General features: G+C 39.1%; 1 protein-coding gene across 2 annotated transcripts in view; it reads left to right on the top strand.

Annotated features, from left to right (window-relative positions):
• The first annotated feature begins 13,518 nt into the window (after positions 1-13,518).
• Positions 13,519-23,779, top strand: part of Aak1 (AP2 associated kinase 1) — a 179,422-nt gene continuing 169,161 nt past the window's right edge. For both annotated transcript variants that reach the window (XM_026387176.2, XM_026387175.2), the window contains exons 1-2: positions 13,519-13,674; positions 13,989-14,374. In XM_026387176.2, coding sequence (XP_026242961.2) covers positions 14,212-14,374 — 163 coding nt within the window. In that variant the 5' untranslated portion in view covers positions 13,519-13,674; positions 13,989-14,211. The remainder of the gene's footprint in view (positions 13,675-13,988; positions 14,375-23,779) is intronic.

The raw sequence follows: 23,779 nt of genomic DNA, 5'->3' as shown, positions 1-23,779 counted from the left end.
GATGGTTTATCTTCAATTTATAAACAATAGGTTGCTTCTAATTGTTTGTTTGTTTGCTATTAAAGCAATGCTTTAAAAAATTTTCCCCACATATATCATAATACAAATGCACAGAGTCTCTAGGATGTATGCATCTAACAATTGCATCACTGAGTTACAGGGTTTGTGCACCTTTAACAGAAAATATCCAACTTAAAGCAGTTATGATTTACACTTTTGGCCACAAGGAATTGGGAGTTCTAGCTGCTTCATATCTTTGTCAGCACTCAATACTTTTGGACACTTTAGCTGTGATAGAATGCCTTGTGTGGTTCAGTGTTGCGTTTTGCTGATGATGAATAAAATCAATCATATTTTTTGTGTACTTAGACAATCTATGTATTTGTTTATTCCTATGAAACATTTTATCTTTTTTCTTTTTTTTTTTGTACTTTTCTACTGTGCATTTTCTTATTGCTTTGTAGGAGTTCTTTACATATTCTAGATGTTAAACTTTCCTGTTACTTGAGTTATAGGTATTTTAGTTGAGATAGTAGCTTGGCTTTTGACTTACTTTATGGTGTCTTTTTTTTTTTTTTTGGTGCTGGGAATTGAGCCCAGGGTTTCATGTGTACTAGGCAGGTGCTCTACCACTGCACTATACCTTTAGCCCAATCATGTCTTTCTATGAACAAAAATTATTAATTTTAATATAATCACAAGTTCATCAGATATTTTTTTAAGCTTTGTGCTTTTCTGTGTCTCATTTAAGGAATCCTTCCTCATCCAAAAGTCATTAACACCATGTACTCTATGTATTCATTTTTTTCTAAATATTTAAAATATTTGCCTTTCACACTTAGGTTCATTCTGCATTGATTTTTATAATTGGCATAAGGCATAAGGTCCACCTTCATTTTTTTCCATTTAGATAGTCAAATGTCCCAGTACCATTTACTCTTTTCACCATAGATCTATCACACATCAAATTTCCATTTATCCATAGTTTCTCTTTTCTGTTTGTGGTCTATCTATCTACCCCGGGTTGAAACCACATTCCTCTTGATAACTATAACTTTATTGTTAGGATGACAATGTCTCAGGTTTACTATGGTCTAGTCACCATCCATCTTAGCATATAACTCCTTAGTGATTTTTATAGTTACCTATTATCATTAACAATTGCATTATAATATTCTTGCACTTTGTCCTTTAGCTTCTACTCTGGCCTTAGTGTGGGAAACACAGTGTAGCAAAAAGTTCTCACAGTGACCCGTAGATAAATCTAGAATATAAAAACCAGTAACCTGACTCTTTTCCCCTAAACTTTTCCAGAGGTAAGACAGCTATTAATTCCTTTTCAAGGAAAGCACACAGATGCTTTCTGATAAAACAAGGCAAGGGTTATTGGTTTTTTATGGTCTTGATTGGTGGTGGGAAAGTTATTAGATTTAGCTGCTTTGATAGCTATTTAGCATTCAAGATAGTAGGGCCAGGCCCACCAGCCAACAAAGTCAGTGGGGAACATGGGAAAGCCTAGGTTAGATTATAAGCACTATGTGTAGGAAATAAAGGGTGAACAGTCCTGCAATAGGGTATACAGAAAGTAGACTGAATATTTGTTATTATAAAACATCTATTATAAAGTGAAAATATATGATTATTTATTCATGATATTATTTGGTTATACTTTTATATTGTATAATAAACTCTTTGACAAAAATGACCACAAAGGAAAAAAAAGAAAATATGTATTCAATTAAAAAATAAATATCAAGGCAGATGCATGCCTGAATCACAGCTGTAATCAGAAGGCTGAGGCAGGAGGATCTCAAATTTGAGACCAGTCCTGGCAACTTAGTGAGACCCCTGTCTCAAAATAAGAAGGGGGAGGGTTGGGGATATATATGTATCTCTGTGGTAGAGCATCCCTGGATTCAATCCTCAGCACTGCAAATAAATAAATACTTACTTTTAATTTTTTAAGAAAAATTATAATGAATATGAAACTGTGTCCAAATTTACCATTCCACAGTTCATGTGGTAAAATCACTGGTCATGTAAAAAGCAGAAGACAAGCCTGCTGCAGAAGCACAAGTATCTCATTTAATAGGTAGAGGTTATATACAGTGTAAGAAGAGGGCCCCTGGAGACATTCACCATGAGCAGAAGGTGAGTTTTAATTGAGATGTGAGTTTTAATTGAGATCAAATTACTGCTTTAAATTATTTTTTCTCATTATACGTGTGTGTGAGGGGAGAGACAGAGAGCTAGAAGAATAGAATAACACCAACCCTGATTATCACTCTGTGTGCAGTGGGGCACACCTGTAATCCTTGAGAGGCTGAGGCAGGAGCATCACACATTCAAGACCAGCAGGGGCAACTTAGTGAGACCCTGTCTTAAAATAAAATAAAAAGGCTAGGGATGTGCCTCAGTGGTAGAGTGCTTGTCTAGCATGTGTAGGCCCTTGAGTTCAAGACCCGGGAGGGAGGGGCACAACCCAGGTGTGGTGGCTCATGCCTATAATCCCAGTGACTCAGGAAGCTGAGGCAGGAGGTTTTCGAGTTCAAAGCCAGCCTCAGCAACTTGGTAAGGCCCTAAGCAACTCAGTGAGACCCTGTCTCTGAATCAAATATAAAAAAGTGCTGGGGATGTGGCTCAGTGGTTAAGCACCCTTGGGTTCAATCACCAGTACCAGAAAAAAAAAAGTATCCCTGGGTGAGAGACATAATCATATCATATGTTCAGTTTGCTTTTCTATATTTAAGACTCATTTCTAATACTTCTGTAATAGTAAACAACAACAGAAAAAATTACTTTGAAGGGGCAATGACTGAATTTATAATATGAAATAAATTATATAGAGTTCATTAAACAAATAAATATGAATTTATAAATACTTCATGCTCTTTGGCTCCTAACTTTGCAGTTCCTGCCCACTTTGACTGTGGGTTCCTCCATGGATCATGCTTTGGTTAATGGAATGTTACCAGGTGTGAGATAGCAGGGCCTTGAAAAGCATCTGTACATTTCTGCTTCTCACTTGTGCATCTATGCTTCACATGAGAACCTGCCCCAACAAGCCCACTAGACAGATATGAGACCCATGGAGAAAAGCAGAGACTATCCTAGTTCAAAATCATTTGGTCATCCCCCAGTATATGAGAGAACCCCATAAAGATTGATTGCCAATGCATGAGCAAGTCCAGTCAAGATCATAATTAGTAGCTCAATTAGAGGTGCATGCTTGTAATCTCTGCTACATGGGGAGGCTGAAACAGGAGGGTCCTAAATTCAAGGACAGCCTGGGTGACTCACAGATACCCTTTCTCAAAAATAAAAAATAAAAGGGCTAGGGATATATCTCAATAGTAGAGTATGTGCCTAGGAGCCCTTGGTTCAATCCTCAGAAGAAAAAAAAAGAAGAAGAAGAAGAGGAGGAGGAGGAGGAAGAGGAGGAGAAGGAGGAAGGAGGAAGGAAGAAGAAGAAGAAGAAGAAGAAGAAGAAGAAGAAGAAGAAGAAGAAGAAGAAGAAGAAGAAGAAGAAGAAGAAGAAGAAGAAGAAGAATTAATTGCTCACTTGCCATAGACCTGTGAGCAGTGAGTCTTCAGATACTTTTTAATCTGCATCATTGGGTTAATAGAAAACTGATAAAACAAAAAAGAATAAATATGCCATGTGGAGAGGAGAAAACCAAGGGATAAAAAGAGAAGGCAGTTTATATAATGTTGCCATAGCATCCCCAGACATCACATCACAGAATATCCTGCACATTTCTCTAAGGATAAGATGGAGTACTTTGTAAAGTAGACGGAATCTTATCTATAACAGTTATGGAACTTTTTCTCCACCCCCCATATCCTATTGAGGTATATATATAGTATGCAGTTCACATATTTAAAGTGTACAATTCGGTAGTTTTTAGTATATTTCTAGAGTTGTGCAACCATCACCACAATCAATTTTGGACTTTCATTGGCCCTAAAAGGAATCCTGTACCCATTAGCATCACTTTCCACTTCCTCCCAAACCTCCCTACCACCTCAAGCTTAGGCAGGAGAATCTTGTGACACTGATTCTGCTATAATTTCAGTTGTTTTCTGGGATTAATAGGTATAAATTTTGATGAAAGTGTTACTTAATTTTTTAAAAATTCAGTGTGGATCATTAAATTAAAATCTACTTAATAAATCATGTAACGATTTATTTATTTTAGCTACAGTAAATCTTCATCTTATTTCATCCAATTAAATGTTTAGTATTTTATATCTCCTATTAGGAGCAAAAAATAAAATATATTCTAGCTTCTAGGTCAATTAGCTTTTAGTAGTTTATATATTTCTCTTTTATCAAATACACAAGGGAAGTTTGAACATGATATCTAAAAAAATTAATGGGGCTGTTTCTAATTTTCACATGATTCTTATTTAACTATTCTGGAAAACCAAATAATAATACTGGATACATGCCTCATATATTTAACAAAAGCCTCCAATGCCTTTTATCATACTCCTCAATAAATGACTTACTTGTAAGTGACACAGCGCATTATTTTGAAATAAGTAATAAACAGTAGCATATCTTTTCATCTTGTTTTATAACATAAATGGAAAAGCCAATTACATTAAAGCTATATTGTTTTAATCTTGCTTTTACTAATGTTACCAGATGCTCTCTATAATTTATGCTTCTCAATTGTTTAACCCCCCCTTTTAAAAATATGGTATTAGGGATTGAACCTAGGAGTACTCTATCGCTGACCTACAGCCCCAGCCCTTTTTAATTTTTTAAATTTGAGACACAGTCTCCCAAGTTTGGCTTCAAACTTGCAATCCTCCTACCTTAGTCTCCCAAGCAGCTGGGATTATAGGTATGTCCTCGATGCCTGGCTCTATAATTTTCTTGAAACAAATATGAACACGTTTACATTGAAAATGAAATCTAACTTTTTTTCAAAAAGTAAGTCTGATTTTCTGGTTGGTTTGACAAAAAGAACTGACTTTACCAAGTTTTATAGCTAGATTATATGACAGACATTTTCATAAATTAAACGAGTAAAATCAGCATCTCTGCAGCTTTGACAAATACATATAAATCATATTATAACAATACCATTTGACCAAGAAATATTGTGTTAGCAAAGGTGCTTTGAAGTTAATATTATTTCTATTTTCTTAATTCCTTCTGAGAATATTGGATTAAAAGAGGTGTCTAGAGACTGTAAAGGGAAATAATAGCAGTTATTTGCTAAATCTTGGTAATACCTTTTTGATATATTTCCCAGAAACTCAGGAATTGAATGGCTCTAGTGACTGGGTAATAAATTTCTGCAAGCAGTGGTTTTCTTTTCCTTTTGATAGGACTGTAAAAACATCAATCAAGTGAAACTTGATGTATTATTAAAAATGATTCTTGAGACTAGAACCTTTGAATTTATTTTCGCTTATATCTTAAAGGTACAAAGAAATAAGTAATTTTGTTAAAGAAAACTTCTTTAAATTCCATCCCCCTACCTATTAAACAACTTACATCTATAAAAAAATTTTAAAAGATGCACAGAATTGATGGAATGAACTAAATTCTTAAAGCCTCATACATCTCATGAAGAAATGCATTTCCAAAATATTTTTGCTTTTTGTCAATTTTTCAAACTTGTATTACATCATGTTTTTCTAATAAGCTGTATAAAACTAATAATTATCATGATGAGTCATTCTAAAAGAAAAATTTTTAAGAAACTTCTACTCACAGAAAATGAAAATCTAAATTTACATGTATATTCATATTTTATTACAGAGAATTATGATATAATTAATGATAGAATTTGAGTATAAAATTATATTTCCTTAGAATAAAATCTTGGAGGAAGTAAAAATACATGTTCCAGAAGAAAAAGGAACAATGTCGAATGTCTAGCTGTTGAAGAAAAATTAAAATATTTTTAATGGATGATGCTGAATATCTATATTGCATCAAATATGTGGTATTTAGTTTCCACTGCATAATAATAAATAATAATATCTAATAATAAATGATAATATTCGTAAGATGCAGGAATTGATTAAATTAATGCACTAAGTTACAAAATTTGAAATTATTTAGACTTCTGATAAATATTTCTATATGTCATCTTTAAATGTATGAGAGAATACAGAGATTACAAAATTAATTTAGTGAAGCCAGCAAAAAACTTTTGAAGATCACTGTAATAATTCACAAGTAATGTGTGGTATTTCACGGTTGCTTTCAGCAGAGCCCAGCTGAGACACTAGATCTCTACTATGGTCTAATTTTTGCCCTCTTGTTATAGAAGTCCACTAGCAAAAAACAAACAAAAAAACTATTTAAAATATTTGCAGAGAGACAGTAGATGCTGAAGTTTGTGATGAACTGGGTTTAAAGCTGCATTCAGCAGTTGAATAGTTATAATAATACATGGTATTTTAAGACTCCTCATGGAGCCATGGCTGAGGATAGGTACCTGGCCTTCCAAAATGAGTGGAGAGAGAATCACTGGAAGAAACTTCAACTTGGGCAAGAGGGCAAGACATGGTATCCAATTAGTAGTCAATTTCCAAGGATGATTTGGAAAATGGTGTGCATGAAGGGTCCAGGTGAAATTGCTGGGCCATCCTAAGAAGTGGGTAAGGCCTGGGACTTGGGCATTAGGGTAAATAGTACATTCAGAAAAAGAAAGGTGCAGGAGGTCATTTGATAAGGCTTGTCTATAGGCCTCCACCCACAAGTGAAGTGTAAGAATGAGGTGACCAGGTTCCAGTTTTCTTTGCTAGGCTAGTTAATGTTTGTTGTCATTTGCGGTACTGGGGATTGAACCCAGAGGTACTTTACTATTGAGTTATATACCTAAATTCCTCACCCTTAAAAAAAAAATTCTGAGACAAGGTCTCCCAAAGTTGCCAAGGATGGCCTGGAACTTGTGAACCTCCTGTCCTCATCCTCCAAAGTTTCTGGGATTGCAGGTGTGCACCACTGCACTTGGCTGTCATGGAATAATTATCAACAGTCCCCCTTTTCACTCCTAAAGTGTCTCAATTGGACTGTAAATTACATGTAATCTACATACTGTAAAAGTTTATTCTCAGTTTTTGTACTTACCAAGTTGTACCCCAGTAGTGAACAGTTCAAGGACTGGCACTAGTCTGCATACCAATATTTTGAAAAAGCACAGCTTTAAGAGTCAGAATAAGATTTTAGCAGGACATCTTTACTCTGGTTTAACAATCATTTGCTCAGGCAAACAGTCTTAAAATACTGAGGCCAGAGTCCTGGATTTGGTTCCTGTGTGAATTGGGTATAGCTTCTTAGTGTTCCCTAGACAAATGCAACCTTATGGTCAAAATGTATTCTGTGACCACAGGGGCATCCAACTAAGAGGTACAGACTAATGGGGAAAAGATTTCAAGAGTACATGCCTCACTAAGGATGGGACAAGAACATTTATACTGTTCTTCCTGACCATTTCAGTAACTCCAATTTGTATTTTATGTCAATTATAACCAGTATATCTTAGATCAAATTTTTATGTACCCAATCTGGTCAATACAGCAAATTTTCAATATGAAAAGGCTGAATCCCAACTTAAGGCAACTGACTGGATGTCCCTTAGCTTCTCCCAACAACCCACTTAAACTCCTTAAGTGACTCAGAGAAAGGTTAAGACTCATAATAATGATGCTCACTAAGGATGAGTAATAGTGACAGGAAAAAATATGACTACTTCTTAAATTTCAGAAAGCTATCCTTTCAAATAAGTTTTACTGAAGGCAACTTCTGAAAAAAGTATCAAATTTATGAATGCAATAAAAAATTAAAGAAAAGTTAGGGGACTAGGGTGTAGATCAGTGGTAAAGAACTTGCCTAGTATGCACAAAGTTCTGGGTTTGATCCCCAGCACTACAAAAACCAACCAACCAACAAACAAGCAAAAACAAGGAAAAAACAAGTGGACATTGAAACAGAGTTAATTGAAGAAACCAATTGGGATGAAAAGGGGGAGCTGGCCATTAGGTAAGTAGAATAAGGTAAGGAACTAGGTAAGGAACATCTGTAAGGAAACATAACATATAATTTAAATTTTTATTAAAAACAGTGAAAAGCTCAATGGTTCAGAGAGCAGACTGTCAAGGCTTTCTCAGAAAGTTGAGAAGGGGTTGTTGGTGGTATAGCTTAAAGTACTGTGCTTAGCATGTGCGAAACCTTGGGTTCAGGACAGTTTTGACTTAAAAGAGGTGCTTAATAAATCAACTGATGAACAACAGGAAAGTGCTCAATCTCACTAAATTAACCCATTTGGTCTCATTGTCCCAGATGTAAAATACCTGTAAGAACTAAATTGAGCAACAAATATACCACCTATGGTAACTTAGAAGTAATATTTGAATATTTATTATGTTCATAGAATTGAAAACTTGGAACTTAATGGGTTAAACCAAAGTAAGCACAAGCTCTACCTAACAAAATGGAATGAATTTCTTTTTTTTTTTTTAATTTTATTGATTTGAATTTCTTTTTAAATCACATAGATTCAGTGTTGGTCAGGGTATGGGAATGCTTAGGATTTAATGCCTTCTTTTAAGATGGAAGACTCTATGAGGACAAGGACCTATCTATTTTGTTAATTTAATAAGCGTCTTAGTGTCTAATACATGGTAGGTGTGTAATAAATATTTGCTATCTAAATCAGTGAGCAGAGAACAAGTCAGTATAACTTTTCTAGAGGGTACTTTGGCCCTCTGGCTATAAAAATATTCGTACCTTTTGAACTAGTTATTTCATTTATAAAAACATAGATTTAAAAAAAAAATCACTGAGGCACACCAAAGGATATTCATTCTAATCACATGTAAAACAGGAAAATTTTAGGATAAATAAAATATTGGGCATTTAAGGACTGAGTACTAAGCAGCCATTAAGGTTTTTTAGAGAATATACAATAATATGGGAAACAGTTAGTTGAAAAATATAGTAGGATATACAAAATGCACAATTTAATTTAATATTGTTTTACATATGAAAAAATGCCAAAAGAAAATTGATCAGCATGTCAACTGCAACTGCAGTTGTCTCTGGTGGATTACAGCTGATTTTCTCCTTTATATTCTTTTGATGAAGATAAAATTTGTTTAATGATTTTTTTGCTTATATTTTAATTTTTCTCACATTTTTTATTGGTGCTTTGTAGTTATTTTATAGTTAGTTTTATTGGTGCCTTATATAATGGTGGGGTTTGTTTTTACATATTTAAAATTCCTTTTCTAATCAGAAAATAAAAACAAAAACCAAGTTATGATGTTTTTAAAGATGGAAATGGTTGTTACAAGTTTCCTTCAGCCAAATAGTGGTTCTCAAACTTAAATGTCTATTAGAATTACTTGGATAGTTTGTGGAAAAAGATTGTTGCCTCTATTCTCACTCTTATTTAGTTTTGGTTGGGTTCAATAATTTGCATCTTTAACAAGTTACTGGGCTAAAAGATAGCAACAGAAAATGACTACAAGATGTAGTGAAAATGATGTGGGTTTTGAGGTTAGTCTAGTTCTGATTCTGGCTCTGCCCTTGAAGGCTGTGTGGAGCAAAATTTGACACACTTTAACCTTGCTCAGACTGTTTACACATTGATAAAATAAAAGTAACACACATCTCATAGGTGTATTGCTAAAGTTAAATGATATGGTTAAATATCCAACACAGTGACTGACTCAGTTAAGGTCCTTAAATCTTTGATGTCCTCTAAAGATGGTAGTACATCTTTTCCACAAATGAGTTTATGGTCACGTGTTTAGCCACGCTACAGATCAAATCATTTCCTCTAAACCTAACAAGACATACACATCCATCTTCTATGAATAAAATCTTCATTGTTCATCTATAAAAACTGGGGATAGGGGCTGGGGCTGCAGCTCAGAGGCAGAGTGCTTGCCTAGCATGTGTGAGGCACTGGGTTCGATCTTCAGCACTATATAAAAACAAAACAAAACAAAAAAAGCATGCTGTTCATCTACAACTACCATTTTTTTTTTTAAAGACAAAACCAAACCAAAACAAAACAAAAAACAAACTGGGGATAGCTGGGCACCGTAGTGCCTGTCTGTAATCCCAGTGATTTGGAAGGCTGATGTAGGAGGATAACAAGTTCAAGGCTTGCCTCAGCAATTTAGCCAGGCTCTTATCAACTTAGTGAGACCCTGTCTCAAAATAAAAAATAAAAAGGGCTGGGATGTGACTCAGTGATACAGAGACTCTCTTCAATAACCAACTCTCCCCTTTCAAAAAAAAAAAAAAATTGGGGCTAACAGGCCTGGTCTGGTGGCACATGCCTATAATCTCAGCTACTTGGGAGGATCACAAATTTGAGGCCAGCCTTGGCAACTTGGCAAGACCCTTTTTCAAAACAAATAAAAACAATTGGGGATATAGCATAGTGGTGTAAGCACCCCTGGGTTCAATCCCTAGTATTGAAAAATAAAACAAAAGTGAGGATAACAGTATAAGAGTATCAAAGTAGATTTTTTATATAATTTTATTAATTTTCTTGTGGTACTGATTGAATCCAGTGTTTCACATGTGCATGGCAAGTGCTCTATCACTGAGCCACAATCACAGCCTCAAAGTAGATTCTTAAGTAGTATAACAGTACTTTAATACTGCTTTACTATGGGTAGATAACAGTACCCCACTTTGCTAGGATGCAGCCATGAGGATTAAACAAGATAATATGTCAAGTGCTTTAGTAAAAGCAGTCACTGAGGTATGGAGGATACATAGAAAATGTCAGTTTCCTTTTCTACTCCCTTTAATTGGTAATTTAACCACAATATTTCCTAGACCTATTTCAAAAGCTCACCTGATGTAGAACCCTTCAAATCAATTTTTCTACCTGAGATTGCTCTTTTGTGTCACAGATAATTTGAAATCAATTTATTTATATCAGTATTGGTAAGAGCACATTTAAACAATTGTAATAATAGATGTTCAAGGACATAACTGTAGAAGACTGTTCCCTAACTTTGAGATACCTGATTGAGGTGATTATATGAAAAGTTGAATAAGAATACAAAGCAGAGTTGGACAAATTATACAGAAAGAAGTATTGTAGAAGTCTTGAGATTACGGAGGCTGATGTGTGATTAGTTTATACTCAGGAAATAGACAATTACTCAAGAGTTGTAAGAGAATTCTAGTTTTAAGGCTGAGAAAATAGATGGTGAGTTCTCAGTGATCACAGATATGGAGTGACAGAGGTTTCCTGTCTTCTGGTTCTATGCTACTTGTAGATAGGTTTTTAACTATATTAATGTCTTTTAATCAGTTTTTATGTTTGCTCTTTCTAGGTAGAGAATTCAATGTAGACAGTTAAGAGCTGAGCCCATGAAACCAAAACATGTGGGTTTGAATCCTGGCTTTGTCAGTTGTTAGCAAGTTCATATCTCTGTGCTTTATTTCCCTGTCTCTAAAATGAGTTTGAAAATAATACCCTCTTTCATAGGTTTGTTGTGAGGATTAAATAACCTAATATATATGAAGCAAGGAAATCTGTGGATTTGTCATTTTAATTGTTACTAGAATCTTGGAGAGAATGAAAGGCAAGGAATCTAGTGTTTTTTTTTTTTTTTTTTTTTAAACCACCTCACTCAGATTCTGATCAAAGCATCCAAAGCTACCTTAATCCTATTGGAAGTTTTTGTAGCTCTGAAGTGAGATTTGAGATCTATATAAACCTGACCTTGGTCTGGTACTAGAAAAGTTGAGGAAAGTAAAAAAATTGACATAGCAACAGGACCTAACAGATTTTCTTTTAAAAAAAGTTAGTCAAGACTAATAGATGAAAAAAGATGGGGGTCAACAAGCTTTCCCATCTATTTTAAGATCTGTTCCAAACTTACTTTGACAAAAATTTAGCCTTTTAAGGAAGGTGCAGAGAACATGCCTCCGTGGGCTTGCTCTGAGGGAATGTTTTAGCAGGTGCTGCATTTCACCCTGGAGGTGGCTGCATGAATTTGTGAACTGAGGTGGCAACACTGACTCTCCGGAAGAGAAGATGTTATCTCTACTCAGGGAGTTTAATTACAGTGGCACTACCTGAAACCAGAAGCCGCAGCAGCAGCGGCGGCCGCCACCACTAGCCCAGCCCAGCCCAGCTCAATATTCAGATTAAGGAAAGCAAGAACCATTTCCCCCCCTTGTGGGGCACCCTTCTCTATTCTCCTCAAATACCAGCTGAAGAAATTCTGGGACGAATAACAAGCCCAGAGGGCTGTCGCAGCATTAGAGTGAACAGGTGGAGGTGAGAAATAACCTATATTCACAGATCAGAAAAATTATGGCTTTTTTTTTTGGGGGGGGGGCGCGGAGAGGGCAGGGATTCGGTATCATCAGGAAATCTAGGGACAGAAGGGCACCAAGCGCCTTCCAAATCTTCTGCGTTCGACCGAGGCAAACCACACAGTCCACCCCCGCCTTCGGCAAGCAGGCGGTTTCAGGGCAAAATAAGCATCAGTGGAAGAATTTTGAAGGTCTGGCTAGGGATGGGGTTAGTGAGGATCAGGTAAACCCATAGCCTCAGCAAAGGTGGAAGAATTGAGGGTCACTGGGGGCTGATAAGCCCCGAAAACTTTGAGGTCGAAGCAACGGGCGCTCTTCCCCAGGATGTGCCCTGAACCCAGCCTTGAGCAGTCTGTCGGTTTGAATCTCGCCTGCAGATTTCCGGAGGAGGAGCTGACCAGGCAGGTGTTCTTTCAGCGCCTACCTCGGAGCTGACCGCGGAGCCGGCTCTATCACCTGGGAGCAATAGTACCTTTCGGGCGGGGTGAGGGGGGGCGAGCACCGGCTTTCTCTTAGGGCTGGAATTCCGATGTGGCATGAACCCACTGCTAGCACCATGTTCCCATCGCCCTCTCTCCTCCTCCTTTTGCTCAGGTGACGTCTGGAAGCCCCGCAGGGCCAGCTTGGGGCTAAGCGGTTAAGCCGCGTCCTTCAGGTGTCAGCCTCCATCGGTTTGGAAACCACAATCCCCAGAGTCCCTCGTGCCAGGAGGCCAGGCCGCAAGTAAGATGGCTCCAGAAGAGTGGAACATGCAGCAGCGGGGAAACCTAGCCCCTGGCAGTTTCTTTACCGGATGTGTTTAAATAACCGAATCCCTACTTCTGCACCACCCCACTAACCATCTTCGAGGCCGCGGAGGCCACGGTCTGCGCCACGCCCGCTCCTCCCAGGCGCATCCTGGGAGTTGTAGTCCAGCTGCCGGGCTACGCTGAGCTATCTTTCCCAGGGTGCCCTGCGGCAGGGCGATAGCAACGTTCTTTTTCAAGACTCTTTCTGCACTGAGACCCTCTTCTCTGGTTCTCTTCTCGTCATCGACTCCTTCTTGTCTGTCGCGACCGAGGAGCGGCCGTAGACGCGGGCCGGCCGGGCCGCGCCGCCACGAGAGGCACTTCCGGCGGCGGTTCACTTCCTGGTTGGGTGGATGGAGCCGGGCGGGAGCGCGCGCGGGGGAGGGGCGGCGGGTCAGTCTCAGCCGAGCGCTCCGGGAATCAGCTGGCGGGCGGGCAGGCGCCGAACGCGGCCGGGGCTCTGGCTGCAGCGCCGCCTCCTCTCAGCGTCGCAGGCCGGCACGGCGGCCGTGACAATGTTGCGGGGCTGGTAGCTGGGCGCCGGCCGCCGAGCCATCTCAAGTGGGTGCCGCGGGGATGCTGCCTCTCGGGGCGGCTGCCTCTCAGGGCGGCGGGGGGTTCGGGGAGGAGGGGGAGGCAGTGCCGGGCAGGGTCGGCGCTGCCCAGGGCGGCCCGAAATCCCTTCTTTCTCGGAGCCCCGGGCCACAGGGATCTGAGGTTCTGGGACTGGGGATGCGTTTTCAGCTCTAGGGTTTTTCTCGCTAGGAAAATGCATGAAGCCTAGATGATGGCTTTTGCTACCCCTAGGACTCAGCAGTTGAATTTTTAAGTGTGTTACTGATTCACCTTTTCTCTCTCTTCCTCTGTCATCACAGGTTTAAACTTACGCGAATCGCTCTCTGGAGGAGGAGGAGGAGACCCGCCGCGCGATTGACACGCATATTCCTATAGGCATCCTCCTTCAGCCCCCACCCCCACGGCCGGATTCGGGTGGCTCCTCTCGGAGCTGAAATCAGAGAAGAAATCCTTAGATCTCTTTAAAAAAAAAAAAAATCTAGAAACCATCGGTATTTTGCTTTCCTGCTTCCTATTTGCAAGATGAAGAAGTTTTTCGACTCCCGGCGAGAGCAGGGCGGCTCTGGCCTGGGCTCTGGCTCCAGTGGAGGAGGGGGCAGCACCTCGGGCCTGGGCAGTGGCTACATCGGGAGGGTCTTTGGCATCGGTCGACAGCAGGTCACAGTGGACGAGGTGTTGGCCGAAGGTAAGGTGGAACTCAGTGCTCCGTAAATTAAAAATCTTGTGCTGATGTGGCAAGACTCTGGTTTCTAGTTGTTGAATGTATGAATGGGTTTTGACCAGTTGACCCTCCCCTTCCCCCTTCACTTTCCCTGTGAGTCATTGTCCTTGAGAGATTTAAAACTGAGATTGGAAAGTGACAGAGCTTAAAGGGGTAGGGGTTGCCGAAATTGTTTACCTCACTGGCTTTTTATTTAAGAAAAAAAGCGTTGAAAAACCACCATGGTTCCCTTACCAAATTATGCAGATCATATGTGCAAAAGTGTAAAGCTTCATATTTAATGTGGGGTGGTGGGCTTGTGATCTTCTGAAACTTGAAATGTCAATGCTGAAGGGTGGAGGTGGAGGGAATCTATAAGAAGAGAGAGGGGTTTCTTCAACCCAACTTTCCCACTTCCTTAAGCAGACATTTGAAAGGAAGACAGTACTTTGGGGGAATAGAAATGTATTTTTCCAAGGGCCAAGGCTCTTAGTGAATTTTACTAGGTTTGTTTCCTGACCCAAACAGATCCCTAAGATATAGCTAAGGTAACAAATTATGTGAAATGAATGTGACTATTTTGAATTCAGACTTGGAGGCCCCTGTTCCTCCTGTTTTTATTAAGAAAAACTTGTGAGTGGCCCTGATTTTGTTTTCCCTCTATTGACCAGGATGTTTTTTTGGATCTGTGGAAATGCCTTGTGTGTGTGTTCGTTTGTATATCTATATCTATGTATATGTGTGGATATATATCTTTATCTCCCAGGCTTTCGGGAAATCTTTGCCTGTCTCTTTTGATAACCTTAACCTCGACCTTCATAATTATGCCAGACTCATAGTTTTCACAGCTCATTGCCTGCTTAGTGTGCTTTTATTTTTAATAAAAGCAGCAATTTCCCTTGGCATGAAGCAATTCAAACTAATTGGATGGGACCAACCTGCTGTAGGTTATGTTATAGACTGTGAGGTGTTGGGGAAGGGGGAGGTCTCTATTACTGCAACATGGTGGTAGGGAACAGCTTATTAGCTAGGGAAGAGAGAAAGCTAAGAGGTCTCTTTAAAAAGGAGCCTTTTACAGGCTAAGGGTAAAACAGGGATCCCTACCTGGACCTAGGAAATGCCTGTCATGATATCATATTGGCTGGTGGGTAGGTTGGGAAGAGGGAGAATCTGTGTTTGTTTTGCGGATTGTATAACCACTGGATTCAACAGGGCCCAGTTTCTGGGGATAGGTTTGAAACCAGCACTTGAAAAACACTATTTAAAAAAAAAAGATACTGACACCTAATGTCCTTGTGAAATTATTGCTCTTTTTTATTCTCAGTATTGCTTTAGCTGGACTTAATTTGGGGCCTGAGTCACTGTCCCTCTGGATCCTTCCTTGTGGGCTTTGGTGCAGGATGGGAGATGCTTCTGTGCCCGCCTCCAGATCTGTACCCTTGAGTCTGATATGTCTATTTCATCCCTGTGCCAAAGCCCTTGACTGCAGAGGGGTGAAGAAATAGAGAAGTGTGTGTGAGGGAGTGATCAGGAGGAATGAGAGAGTTCTTTCCTCCCTGCTAACCTTATAGCCCAGGAACATATTGTTTAGCTTAGATGTTGTCTCATGGATGGTGTTGCCCTAAGTGATGCCCATTCTCCAAGTCTGAGAAGAGAGATGTGGAAGAAAAAAAAGGCAGAATTGGTCTTCGTTATCTAGGCTGCCGTCCTCTGCCCTGGAATTCATCCCTGAGAATGGTGCATCATACCTTATGATGTTTTTAAGCAGAACTTAAGGCTTGCAGCTCTGCATTCATTTGTTTGTTTATTCATTCAACAAACAATTATAGAATGCCCGTAATGTGCCTGGCATCATGCTAGGCTCTGGAGACATGATATTAAACCAGATATAAGAGTTTACAAACTGCTGTAAGAGATGGAAAATAGCCAGATATAATAGAGTGATTAGTGCTATCATGGAGGTATGCTTAGGGTGCAGTGGCTGCCAATTTGTTTTTTGGGGGAACCCAATTTTTAGGGAACCAAGAACTGTTGCCTGGAGAAAGTGACCAAAGAATGAGTAGGCATTAACCAATGTGGTGGCAGTATGGGCAAAGACTCAGTAGCAGAGAGTGTCATGTAAAATTGGGTCTGGCAGTGTTGTTCTTAGTGTTCTTTGACTGTAATTGAGTTTGAATTTGTGGCTTTAGAAATATGTAGATATGTGGGAGTTAGTATACAAAGTGTTTATGTAGTGCCTACCAAGACCAAAGGCACTTCTGAGTTCTGAATGGGATGAGAGATGTCTAACATGTGAAATCTGCCTTTATGGAGCTGCCAGTGAATTTGGGAAGATAAGATATACACTCATCTGTAAGTAGTATGGTTTTTAGCACTGTCTGTAGAGTCGGACAGGTCTAGGTTCAAGTTCTGGATCAGTTCTTTACCAGCTGTGGAACTTGGACAAAACATTCTAAACCTGTCTTGAATCTGTTTCCCTATGGCAGTGTTCTTAAAGCTTGGAGCCCTTATCAGGAATAGTGTCATCACCTGGGAGCTTGTTAGAATTACAGATTTGTAGGCCTCACTCCAGAGACTGTGGGTGTGGGGCTTTAACAAGTTCCTAGGAAGATTTTTGGGAACCACTGCTGTGTGAATGGTCTTGAGGATTAAATAAGGATGTATGTATATATACATAGAGTATTTAACATTTTTCAGGTGGTCAATAAATGATAGCCACTGTTTCCCATCAATATATATATTTAGTTAAAGGGAATGTATGTCAGTGTGAGGGCTCTTTTGGCTGTTGCAATCCAAAGCTTTTTCCCCATTGTGGGTGGGCTGATCAAGATGTTCTTTGCAGAGGTCTCATTAGCTCATTAAAGGATCAACAGATAAATGTTGGGTAGTCACAGTCCTTCCTTGGTCCCTCTTCTCTGAGTCTGTAGGTGCTCACCTATTTACCAGTCCCAGCCAGAGTTATTTAAGGACAATGAGAGTTATATACTATATGCCCAGGGCAGTGATCAGGCAGTTTAGGGAGTTTGGTGTGGGGAAGGCTTCAAAGAGATTTGATTACCACCACATCCCATTGAGTATTTCTTTTTCCCTAATGTGGGTATTGGTCTGATGAGGAATTGAAAGAACCCTAAGAAACAGATGCTAGGTAAGACAGGAGAATTCTGGGTTGCTAGGGTTGCTGTCTCTCTGTCAGTTGCATTAACCTTGCTCTTCTGATTCACTAAGTATTCCAGAGGGGACACGGCTGTGGGTAGGGGGAAGTGAAGGCTTTAAGTCTTGAGTTAGCTATGGGTATCTCCAGGCAGGGTTCTGGGGTGGATACTTTCTAACTTTCTTAGTGAGGATGCTATTATGAGATGCTAAGTCATGTCTGAGTTAATGGGCATGTGATATCAAGGGAAGGTTTGATTTAAGCTTCCAGAATGAGCTCAATGGGAGAATTAGAGCAGTGCTTAAAGAAGGACTGAGAATCGGTGCTTTTGTCTATTTCCTTAGCTGTATGAGTCCTTATTTCTAAGCTTTAACAACAAGGAAGTGTTGAATGCCTGCTGTGTCTGATACAACATCCCTGAGCTGTATCAGTTCTGAATAAGGTGGACAGCTGGCTTCTTAGAAGGGTTTTTTCGCCTAGACCAAAAGAAACTAGGTCCAGTGCTAATGATAACTAAGAAGCCCTATCAGAGAACTAGTAATTTCTCCTATCTATAGAATAATGTAGTGGGGCTTAAAAATGTGTGAACCACCAAGAAAAAAAAATTCACATATGGTATATAATTCAAACACATTGGTAGTATTGATATGAGGCGTGTATGTACACATCTTGTAAACATTTATTTGTGCTTCTTTGTGGCAGGCACTGTGTTAGATTTCAGAGACAATAAATAGGTTGGATGGGGCATGGACGAGTAGACCAATAAGTAGCAAATAACCCTGAGATAAGCATCCTATACTTAGCATGGGCCTTGGCATGTGGTAGATATTAAGAGATGTTAAGATGATAAAGAGAAGGGGTCTGGGGATGAGGGCCCCTAGATGATGGAAGTTTTGAACAAGAATGGAAATTACCCAGTAGATGTTCCAGCTCGGGGTTACCCAAGGACTTCTAGCCAGAGGCAGTGCATATGCAGAGGTGTAGAGTGGTGAAACAAAATCAGCTTTGGGAATACTGACTTAGTTTAATGTTAACATTTGGTGTAAGTTTCCCTCCATAATCAAGGAAAGGACATAAAGTGGTAGAATGAAATTCCTTTACATTTGCTCTCGAAGGTACATTTGAATGTGTTTGCTGCTTACTTTCTTCAGTGGCCCTGGGCCTTTTGAAGAACTATCAAATCTCTATAAATATGTGCTGTTCCTCTACTGTGCCTCAGTCCTGTGCTAATTGTGGGGAAAGGGAACAGCTAATGTCTGGGGAAGAGGTGTTCTAGAAGTGTCCTAAGAGGCAAGAAGCTTGAAGCAGAAGCAGGCAGGTGTGGGGAGATGGTGTAGGTAGGGAGTGATAAAATGACCACTGTTACGGAAAGGACTGAGCAGGGTGACTGAGGATGTTTGACTAGACAGAAGGTCTGTTGGCGAGACAAGAAAGAAATTAGTTTGTGGAGAACCTTGAGAGCCAGGCAGAGATTAGTTATAAGCACCTGAGGCCTTCTCTTGACGCAAGTATCAGTTTGATCCCTCCCACTTCAGATGTCTTTGCCTGCTGGGAAGTCTGGTTTTTTAGAGGCAACTGCAGATTTTCAGGGGGTGGTTTGAGAATGGTGTCTTCTTCCTGGCTTCGGGTATGATGACGATTATAGCTTTGCTAAATATAGCCAAATCCAAAATTCAGAAATGAAGTCCAGAATAAGCATTTGCCATGGTCAAAGCCTTTTTGTTGGTCTTTCTAATGAAGTCAAGCTAATTTAATGAGAGATAATGAAGAGAGAACACACGGGTTTTGAGTGGGACAGTGTGGGGGAAGGCATATAGTTGTACGTCATTAGATAAAATGGCATGAAGAGTACTTGATAAAGGCTTAATAAATATTAACAAAATATCTCCTCAAATACTACTGCATTCGAGCCATCATTTTAACTTGCAATATTTGAAAGTTAACCTTTCAGAAAGGGGGCTAATACCACCATCCACTTTCATCTTGCACTCTTGGAGGGATGCCATCAGAACCTACTTAAGAGGTAACTGTGACATCCGTGTTTGACAGAGACAAAGAAATAGAAATAGAAATGGTATTATATATTGAAGTAGCATCTAGGCTGTGAGGTAGCAAAGACTCACCTGCAGTCTATGTTTTTGGACCCATATTTTGGTGTATTGGAAGAGCAGTGCATTATGAATTGGGAGATCAAGGTTTGTCATTTTATTCACTGCATTATCCAGTAAATATTGCCAAAAAGCACTGACTCTGTGCTGGCATCATGCAGAGATGAATAAGACAGTTCTACTTTGAGGAACTCACAATCATGGAACTTGAGATATGTGAGAAAAGAGTTGTAAATGCTACAATGGAGGATGTAAAAGGCCCAGGGCAACCAAACAAGGGGAGCAGGCAATTCTTTTGGGTGCATGTAGTCAGGGAAAGGTAAACAAAGGTGGCATTGAGGACATCTTCAAATGTGAAAACATTCTAGGCAGAGAGGACAACATGGCCAAAGACACAAAAGCAGGAAGGTGCACTGTTTGCTGGCAGCTGTGTGCCTTGAGATAGAGGTAATAATCTATTAGTAGCCCAGGGCTGTGATGTTCAATAAAGTAGCCACAAGCTACATTGACTATTTAAAGTTCAATAATCTAAAATTAAATAAAATAACAATTCTTCAGACACACTAGCCATGTTTTAGTTACTTAATGGCCACATGTAGTAGTGCTTACAGTTTTGGCCAGGACAGATAAGACTATTTTGTCATCAAAAAAGTTCTGTTGGGCCATTTGGGTTTAGGGCAGATGTCTAAATTTCTAGAGTAGCACTGTTAAAAAGCTTGCTATCCTTTCATATATGTAGCTTGTTTATAAGTTATATTCATGTCCTACTATCTTTAGCCAATATCTGAAGGCACACTGTGTCCTTAGAATGAAGTTCATCATGAATGATAGTGGATGCAAATCCATATTTTAAGTGATCTTATTAACAAGGTTTTGGTGAACTTGTTACGTCTTTTTAGACAGTAATTGTTTTTACATTGTAATGATGAATATACCAGAAAGAGAAATGACAACTTTGCCATTCTCTTGTTCATTTATACTTGTATTATCTTTAATCCAAGATTTCATTACAGGAATCTTTTTAAGCCTCTTGTTTGTTTTATGAGGGTTAATTCATTTAAAACAATGTTACTAGAAAATCCACTTAACCAAGCCCATGTGAACTTCAATATCTGACAGTGAGCTAAAAGGCTGTCAGAATCAACTTTTGATATGAGATGCTATAGACTCAAAGGGAGTACTTGTGTTGGGCCATATGTCACATTTTTTTTTTTTTAAAGAGAGTGAGAGAGAGAGAGAGAGAGAGAGAGAGAGAATTTTTATTTTTTTTAATATTTATTTTTTAATTTTCGGCGGACACAACATTTTTGTTTGTATGTGGTGCTGAGGATCAAACCTGGGCCGCACGCATGCTAGGTGAGCGCGCTACCGCTTGAGCCACATCCCTAGCCCCATATGTTACATATTAAAGATAAAATCTTATTTTTCCCAATTTTTTTGTTGTGGTAAAATATATTTAAGAAAATCTACCATTATACCACTTTCAAGTGCATAGTTTAGTGATAGTAAATACATTCACAGTGGTCAACCATCATCATCATACATCTCCATAGCTATTTTCATCTTGTAAAATGGAAATTCTGTACCCATTAAACAATAACTCCCTTTACCCACTTCCTCTCTTCTCTGGCAACCACTGTCCACTTTCTGATTCTTTGATTTTAACTACTTTATTTTATTTTTATTTCTATTTATTATACCACATGTTAGTGGAATCATAAATGTATTTTTGTGACTGGCTTATTTCACTTAGCATAATGTCCAATCTTAAATGTCTCCTAACATGCACAAGGGTTCCTGTTTGTCTATGTTATAGCACATGTAAGAATTTTTGTCCCTTTTTTTTTTTTTTTATATTGGGGATTGAACTCAAGGGCACTTGGCCACTGAGCCCGAGCCCCAGCCCCAGCCCTATTTTGTATTTTATTTAGAGACAGGGTCTCACTGAGTTGCTTAGTGCCTCTCAGTTGCTGAGGCTGGCTTTAAACTTGCAATCCTCCTGCCTCAGCCTCTCAAGCCACTGGGATTACAGGTGTGCACCACTGTGCCCGGCATTTTTTCCTTTTTAACTTCAATAATCCAGTGTGTGTGTGTGTGTGTGTGTGTGTGTGTGTGTGTGTGTGTGACACACACACACACACACCCTACATTTTGCTTATCCATTCATTTGTTGATAGACACGGTTGCTTGCACCTTTGTGAAGGATGCTGTGAACATTGGTATGCAAATATTTCTTCAAGACTGCATTCAATATTTTTGAAGTAGACTTGCTGGAACATTAATTTTTTGAGGAACTGCCATATCGTTTTACACAGTTTTATCAATTTTAAATGTCCACCGCCATGCACAAGGGTTCCAGGTACTCCCCGTTCTCACCAACACTTGTTATTTTCTGTTTGTGATAGTAACAGTCCTAAAGGGTCTGAGGTAGTATCTAATTGTAGTTTTGGTTTGTATTTTTGTAATGATTTGTGATGTTGAACATCTTTTTACATGTTTACTAGCCATTTGTATATCTTCTTTGGAATAATGTTTATTTATGTCCTTTATCTGTTTTTTAATCAGGTTTATTTTTTGTTGAGTTTTAGGAATTCTGCATATTAGTCCCTTTTCAGATATATGCTTGGCAAATATCTTCTTTCATTCTGAGGGTTGTCTTTTTACTCTGGAAATCTTTTTCATAAGATGAAGATAAAAATAAATAGAACCTTTACATTTCCTTTCTGTACTGCAGTGGTTTGTTTTGGATACCTTGTTTGGAGAGCACTCAACTAGAGCAGTGGTTTGTACCCATTCTTTGTTCCTCAAAACAAGACAAAACAAAACAAACAACTGAAAGTACTTCTTCTCACCTTAGTAGAGAAGACTAGAATATATGCAAATAGAGTGAGCAAGGTGTAAAGCAAGGTTCTTAGAAGGAGGGCACAGAAAATACCCAAACAAATCTTTTATAATATTTCAGTCCTTATTGGTTTCCTTCCACTCAACCCCTCCAGAATTTAGAGATTATACCATACACCCAGCATTATAATAGACATTATTATGTGGAGTTCACTTGTTCTGTGCATGTTGATCATATCATTCAACTGGGAAGGCAGGAGCCAAGTCTTACTTCCATTACTCCTCTCTTTGCCATAGCATCTCAGACGTAATTGAGAACATACATAATATTCAGTAAGCCTTGCTGGCTCTTATACATAATAACATTATACCTACATCCTCTTATTTTGTGATCACAACATCCCTGAAGAGATAAGAAGGATAGTTATTATTGTACACGTGAGGAAGCAGTGGCTGAGAGAGGTTAAATGACTTCCCTAAAGCCATATTGAGAACAGTAAGTGGAAGAACTTGAACCCAGGGCCCCTAGCTGCAAGAGCAGATTCTTCCTAAAAACCTTTCCTTGTACAAACATCTTTTTTCATGACACTTTTTTTGGTGGGGAGTACTGGGGCTTGAACTCAGGGCCTTATGTGTTTTAGGCAAGGAATCTACCACTGAACTACACCCTTGACCTCTCTCATAACACTCTTGCCCTTTAATAACGCTTTTCACCTAGGTGTGGCACACACCTGTAATCCCAGCTACACAGGAAGCTGAGGCTGGAGGGAGGCTGACACTGGAGGATCTCAAGTTTAAGGCCAGCCTGAACAACTTGGTGAGACCTTGTTTGAAAATATATTCCACTGCCTAATTGTTACAGATTTTATTCCATTTTTTTCTCAAAAGGTTGGTTGTGATCATTATGTGAAGTTTTTTTTTTTTTTTTTTAAAGAAAACTGGGACTAGAACCACCATTTGACCCAGCTATCCCACTCCTCGGTTTATACCCAAAGGACTTAAAAACAGCATACTACAGGGACACGGCCACATCAATGTTTATAGCAGCACAATTCACAATAACTATCCAACTTAGATGCCCTTCAATAGATGATTAGATAAAAAAATGTGGCATATATACACAATGAAATATTACTCAACATTAAGAGAGAATAAAACATGGCATTTGCAGATAAATGGATGGAGTTGGAGAATATAATGCTAAGTGAAGTAAGCCAATCCCCCAAAACCAAATGCTGAATGTCTTCTCTGATATAAAGATGCTGATCATAATGGGGATGGGGGGAGCAT

Source organism: Urocitellus parryii, chromosome 12 (assembly GCF_045843805.1).
Source record: "Urocitellus parryii isolate mUroPar1 chromosome 12, mUroPar1.hap1, whole genome shotgun sequence".
Taxonomy (NCBI): Eukaryota; Metazoa; Chordata; class Mammalia; order Rodentia; family Sciuridae; genus Urocitellus; species Urocitellus parryii.
The sequence above is the reverse complement of the archived record's forward strand: the minus strand, read 5'-3'. Positions and strand labels throughout refer to the sequence as shown.